Source organism: Perna viridis, chromosome 1 (genome assembly GCF_037379345.1).
Source record: "Perna viridis isolate PV_CMFRI_1.1 ecotype Kerala chromosome 1, ASM3737934v1, whole genome shotgun sequence".
Classification (NCBI taxonomy): Eukaryota; Metazoa; Mollusca; class Bivalvia; order Mytilida; family Mytilidae; genus Perna; species Perna viridis.
In genome coordinates, this window is record NC_142445.1 from 2,529,453 (window position 1) to 2,536,880 (window position 7,428).

General features: G+C 34.1%; 1 protein-coding gene across 1 annotated transcript; it reads left to right on the top strand.

Annotated features, from left to right (window-relative positions):
* The first annotated feature begins 3,540 nt into the window (after positions 1-3,540).
* LOC148626843 (perlucin-like protein) lies at positions 3,541-4,840 on the top strand. Its single transcript, XM_088564637.1, has 3 exons — positions 3,541-3,579; positions 3,721-3,928; positions 4,626-4,840. The coding sequence occupies exons 1-3, from the start codon at positions 3,541-3,543 to the stop codon at positions 4,838-4,840; spliced, it is 462 nt and encodes a 153-aa protein (XP_088420763.1).
* The last annotated feature ends 2,588 nt before the right edge of the window (positions 4,841-7,428 follow it).

Sequence of the window (7,428 nt, forward strand, 5' to 3'; positions counted from 1 at the left end):
GACGAACTAACAGTTCGTTCGTCTTAGCAGTGTCAGAAGGCGCAGAATATGGTGAATTTAAAGAAACGATGGAATGATAGACAGAGTAAGTTACTTTCCGTTGTTGATGAAATTGCAGTGCATTTCATGTAATTTATACTCGAATTACTGACACTTGAATATATAATGAATACCATTTCTGTATTTTAGATAACATTTGGAATTCATACGCATTCATTCTGCTTCATACGTAGACCTTAACCTATACATATATGATGCAGAACGTTTGAAATCGAAACTGTGATATGCACACTTTCCTTTTTCGTAGAGCAAAGAAAATGTCAAATAAACTCTTCATTTAGGGGTATATCAGCCTTTGTTGATATCATCACTACAGAACTTTGATGATATCAAGTTCTATGTCACAGATGAGACAAGATACATCTAGTATTATTACCGGATTGTTAACCTACTGAACATGCTACTGGCGGAGTAGGATATGCTTCCTTTCCCGGAGCACCTGATGCTACTCCTGTTGGAGTTCAAATAACAAGTGCTTTAGTGTGAGCTGTCTTGTTTCTATTATCTTCAGTACTTATATATTAATATATTTTATCATCTTAGTTACATTTTGTATATATATATCGTCGATATATTGCCTGTTTTAGCGTTTTGTCCATGATATATGTCTCGGAAGTGTGCGGTCATTATTTTTTTTCGGATGTTTTTCTTAACAGCTATACCATTTTGTACAGGGTTTTTGAAATAGTTATAACAGTTTGCAAAAAAGAAATGTTTACTGTTTATTTCGTATGTATGTTCTAAAACTATGTTATATGCAGTGACATTAAGTGCTTCATGACAAATTTAGAACCATATTGGTTTGTATAGATTGTTACCATGTGTCCACAACTCCAACGAAACGTGTGGCTGATATGTTTATTACAGCCAAAGTTGAAAAACATAAAAAGATATGTGGTGTGATGTAATACTTTCTACAACAATAATCCTACATTCGTATGGGATTTGTATGTAATTCGAATGTTTGTGTTTGAACTGTCAACACACGCACTGAGTTGGTGTAATAGAAATTCTAAGATAAATCTCTGAAGGTCGATAAATCACCCCGAGAACATACCTAATTGTTCGGCCAGTTAAGACTGTACTCCGCAACAAACAACCGTTGGTCTTAATAATTTTGGTAGAGGTTCCTTATACTTTGTAAAACATTATTCAAAATTATCTTTCAAATATACCGAAGGAGATGTCTTAAAATGCTGGAATTCTGATATTTGTTCATTGTCTTGGACGTTTTATTTTCAACAAACGGTCGTCATTCCAATGGGAACAAATTGTGCTCCTCTACTTGCTGAGCTATTCATTCACAATTATAAGTCTGACTTTAAAGCTTATCTGATCCAGAAGAAGGAGCATCGTTTAGCTAGATTGTTTAATATCAGTTTTCGCTATATAGATGACGTATTAATGTTAAACAAACCTAGTTTATTGCGTCTACCCCAAAGAAGAATACTACATACACTGTGAAGTCAGCCTCATATCATAACCTACGATTAGAGATCGACGGTAAAGGAAAACTAGTGACCTTCAGCACCTGCGAATGGAGTTTTCATATCACAACCCAAACGTTATCCCAGAGTAACTACGCATGCTTTTTGTATCGCGCTAGACTTCTTACAGTTAGGCTTCTGGAACAGGGTTATATTGCTACATTACAATGTACTTAAGTCTTCACTACCTAAGTTTTATGGTCATCATCATGAACTGGATCGCTTCGGTGTATTCATCTGAACCATGAAAACTGATTTGTTCAACCTGTCATAGTTTTCTTTTCCTCTTTCGTCTACCCTGGACTTGACTTTTCATGAGCAACTCGGCGGGTGGTTCTAGAAAAGTAGAGGACGCTTACCCCACCGGTACACTTGATTCATGCTCCCATTTTTAGTGGAGTCCAAGTCTACTTTTGTTACTTTGTATGTATTATTTAGGTTATTTTATGCTCTTTGTTGTGTGTCTGCTTTCCATGTCTGGTCTTTGTTCTTAGATTACATTCTTTTGATTTTCGCTATTAACTTGGTTCTCTGGTTACTCCTTAAAATCGACCGTGCGAAATGCGCTATCTTTACTTCGCCTGGCAACAGTAACAAAGTCGCATATTGAACTTAAATGGCACCGTTCCTTATAGTATGTCTTCGAAAACACATGGAAACATGTTTAGGGCAAATATGGAAGTATTCGTTTTTTGTGCAAATAAGAACACATAAAATATTTAATTTTCAAGATAACATGAACACCTTGCTCTTTTCATAAACATCGTTCTATGGAAACATATAATTACCATGTCATTTTTTCCCATGAATTAATCTGCAGGTCCTTTACATATGCTTCATGGTCGTCCTAAAAATATGAAAAAAAAAAAACATATTGTTCAGGTGTTTATTTCAAAGCATATGAAATCATATATTGTAATTTGTTTTGTGTAGGCAAAGCTTAAAACCAATTTACATGTCTACGGTAGTAAACAGTGAGAAAATACAATAAAATATATAGCTTGATGACATTTGAAAGAAACTAAGAAAACACACAAAAAAGTAATTATGATATATTATTGTTATTCATATCTGTATAGTGTTTTTTTACTATAGCAATTTCATAGATTTTAACATGTGCTAACATTCAAACAAAATCGACATTTGTAGTTGAAAGGTCTGTGATTGCATTAGTTTGTCAATCACCGAATCCTCTAGTGGCTGAGTACATTACATCAACAAAAGATTTAGTTACACTCCCAGGATCTACAGAAATATCATGTTGTCAATGGTGCCAGTCTAATATTCACTGCAATTCATACAGTTGGAGAAGGTTAGATTCCATGTGTTATCTGGCGTCGACTGCATACAGTAACCATGATCAAACCATATACAGTTATATTTCATATATGTATTGTATATATTGTTGTGCAAAAAAAAAGGAAAAAAAATCATCAGGTCAGCTCAGATAAAGTACGGTCCATTAACAATGTTTGTTCTTGGTGTTGTGATATCACGATATCTGACTCCGAAAACAATGAAGTAAAGTTGAAACCTCTTATAGGCAGCATGCTTGGCTTGTCTTTGGAAACCGTTATTAGTCAGCAAGCTTGGGTTCTGTTTGGAGGCCACTTTTGTTTCGCATGCTTGAGGTTATCTTTGGAAAGCGCTCTTATTCAGCAAGCTGGGGTTATGCTTGTTAACTGAATCTGCAAGGTTGGGTTATCTTTGGAAATTGCTTTGTTTAACCAGCTGGGGTAATTCTCTAGAAACCGTTATTACTCAATAGGCTATGGTTCTGTTTAAAGACACTCATGTTTAGCAAGTTTGGGTTCTCTTTGGAAACTGCTTTTGTTAGGTAAGTCAGGGATCTGTATTACAAAATGGCCGTCTGTACATGAATGAATAGGAACTGTAATACAATAGTGTTTTGTATCTTTTTAAAGTAAGATAAAGACTATTGTGATCAACAATCTGGTACACAAGAATTATATTAATGAATGTTTCAGTCGAAATGGCCAAACTCTCCGTGGCTCTCTGTATAAAATTAGAGGTAGGTTATTCGTGTTTGACTCATTTTTAATACTAAATCTATTAAGATTTAAAAAAAATTACATCTAACCTAAATGCCATTGTGACACTAACAGAACCTTGAGAAAGGGCACACTATATAAATTACGACTATATGTTTTAGACAGATCTAGAGATTCGATGTCTCATATCTGGGTATGTCTGGATAAAACAAATACGATTTTGCTTCAAAATATACGGCATCCAGTATAACTCCACATCGCAAGCAGACTCTGTGCGAACTTGTGAACTATTAGGACACCGCTTAGTACGACCAAAAACCTCCGAACAACACGAATACATGAAGAAAACAATAAAGTCCACTAATGCAGGTAAACTTGAAAATTTAAGATTTTTCACATATAAATAACAATCAATGTGTATCAAAAGCTTTTCAATTTACAGTTAGAATTGTCTGGAATATATTTTAGTATTTTTTAGTACTTTAGTATATATTATCAAGTATAAGTTAGGGTGGTTTTCTTTTAATCCATCAACCACCGCTTTTTTGTTTGTTCTGTAAGCATAAAAATCTATATCTTAATTAAAATCTAAGAGCTGTGTATAAGCATGACAAACCAAATTTGAAAAAAAAACAATAATAATAATAATAAAACAGAAAATAAAAGAATATAAAACGCACAGTCCAGGAAATATAAATTAGAAAATATAAATGCCGGTATTCAATTACTCTTGTTTACAAAGAGTCCATATATTTTTTTATATTGCAAAGTGTACTGTAGTCAATCAAAATGTTATCAACGTGTCAAAACGAGTGAGATCATTTCAGTACAAGCTACTATGAGTAGATTCTAAAAAGGAGAATGCTGGGTGTAATATGGTTACATTAAGGTCAATATGCTAAGTTGAAGCTTAAATTTGCAAACCTCGCTAGACTATGATTGATATTTTTATCCTGAAACTGTGACATGCATTAGCTTTATTTAATTCATACTAAAATGACAAATAGGTGATGCTATACGAGGTAATAGTAAAAATATTACAGTAGTTCTGTTTCGTCCTCAATAGGTATATTGGGGTACTGGGTAGATGTTAAAGATATCAAAAGGGACGGAATCTGGAGCTATTCTGACGAAACTATTATGGAGTCAACATTTTGGGCCTCTGGTGAACCACGGTTTGTTGGTAATGAATATTGGATAGTGATGGCCCAAGATTATAATTATGACCTGAACGATATTGAATGTTGGTTCGAGAGAAAATTTATCTGTCAGATTATATAAAAAAAACGTTGATAATGAAACAAGTGTGGACACAGACTGGTACCGAAGAGCAAATTTGATTGGACATATATACGTTTTGTCTTGAATGTGTTTGCATTGTCTAAAAAAAACTCCTCCATTTATTGATATCAATAAGTGATTTATGCGTATGTTGATAAATATCCATTAACATATGTTACTAAACATCTAAATGGGGAACAAATTCCACAATGGCTTGCAATAACCATCAGACAAGTCATATACATATAACAATGCTTCTTTCTTGAAGGTGTACTTGCATGGATGTGTTGAACTTGATATGTCATGTTAAGGATTGACCATTCCAATTTATGTACGTCAGCTCGGTAAAATTCTGGACTCTCAGTTTTGTTTTTTTTTAGATTAACAGAAACCAACAATGAGGTATCTGTCAGTTACATGGATGGCCCTAATTTCAAAACAGTACGGGTCATAAACTCAAAATTAAACAGGAGTATCCCTTTAGTAGTTAGAAAAATCAGATCAAAATTGCATAACAGTTGATCAACCAAAACTAAAGTCATCGCACGAAAACCAAGTGAATATGGACGACGACGACATGCATGCCGCCGACGATGACGCCGCTGTCAGCACCATACCAATATACGACCGAATTTTTTTTAAATATATAAGGTCTTTGTTTTTACAATAGTCTTAGTTAAACAGTTCTCTATCAAAAGAGAATAAAACTGCAAAACCGTAAAGTTTTCCCACTAACAGTCATGTACTCAACAGAAAACATTCAAAATTCTTATGAATCAAAATTACAATACCGGTATATGAAGGACTTTAAGGCTCTATACTGGCTCACAGTTAACACTTCAAAATCAATATTTTAACTAAATCAAACAATTTTATTGACTTCTAAATTACTTTTTTTTGCAGTACTTGTTTCAGACCCAATATAACGTGTATGTACATTCAGTACTTCACAATACCGTCATTAACTTTAGAATCTGTATTTCATTTAATACTGTAAATCTTCTTCACAATTCAACAAAACTTTTTGCGTGTGTAGTATTAATGTCTTGATGCTTAATAAAAATCCCCACCCTTTTAACAAATGTTTAAGTATGAATGTGACTTAAATTATATTTTTATGTACATGTACAAATTTTACTTTATTGGCATGAAGTCATAAACATGCAAAAATATGGTTTAAATAAAAATCAAACTAAGAGTTGTCAGTGCATGCAGTCTGACATATACATATATAGCAAAACTAAAAATCGTTGGAGCTCCTCGGGAATGTACTTACATGTACATTTTACTTTTACGTGTACATAATGTCTATATGTATAATGTAGAGTACCAGAAACTTCATGTTACAGTAATGGGCAGAGTGCCTAAACTCAACAGATTCCTCAATGCCATGTGTTTTGCAACAAAATATCTTGCCAGACAACCTCTAGAACTGCTGGAGTAATAAACAGACAACCTCTAGAACTGCTGGAGTAATAAACAGACAACCTCTAGAACTGCTGGAGTAATAAACAGACAACCTCTAGAACTGCTGGAGTAATAAATAGACAAACCTCTAGAACTGCTGGAGTAATAAACAGACAACCTCTAGAACTGCTGGAGTAATAAATAGACAACCTCTAGAACTGTTGGAGTAATAAACAGACAACCTCTAGAACTGCTGGAGTAATAAACAGACAACCTCTAGAACTGCTGGAGTAATAAATAGACCGTCCTATTAAGCCTAAAAATATGTTGTGTTTCCGGTCACCCTACCGACCCTCCTTCAGACCCCCTACCCAAAAGTTTTTAATTTGTTATTTAAAAAAAATAATAATGATAAAGTCTGCCGATTGTCTTTCAGAAAAAAAAGTAAAAAATAAAGCCATAGATGTTTTTTTTTCAATCCTAGATGGAAAAACAAAGAGAAATATTGGTTGTTTATATTTAGATTCGATTGTAAACACACATGCCGGGAGTATGCTCTTGGTCGTAGATAATACCTTTTGGGATTCGGCACTTGAATTAAATATTTGTTGTTTTGATCACCATCGTCAAAACAAAAATATCTCAAGCGCCGAATCCCAAAAGTGATTAGGCTGTGGACTAAGTCTATTAGTTTTTTGCATATTTGGTTCATCGTACAAGTATTCAAAATTTGTGTCACTATGATTTATTCCATATTAAAATGTTTAAATAAAAATAAATCCCTACCTACGGACTCGACAAAATTTTAGAACGATGATCGGAAACATAACATTAATTTTTCGGTCCTGGAGATTTCTCATCAATTGACTGGCGTGCACCATTAAGTTGACCTACCTTTCTGTCTTGCATGCACTTGGAAGTGTTGATTTTATCCAAAAAGTATTTTGCTGGGTCAAAGATTCAGCAAATGCTGTAGTCTGTACAGTATATAGTGTACAGATTGGATCACTAGATCACGGATCGATATTAAAACACGAGATAATGCATTTAATGAATGAACATGGTCACATGACAACTAATTTCCCCGAATACACCATGACCCACATTCACGGGTATGACTATACCCGGGGACTGTGTAAACGCTTCAATGCTTTACACCGTGTGTGAGAGACCCCAGATGA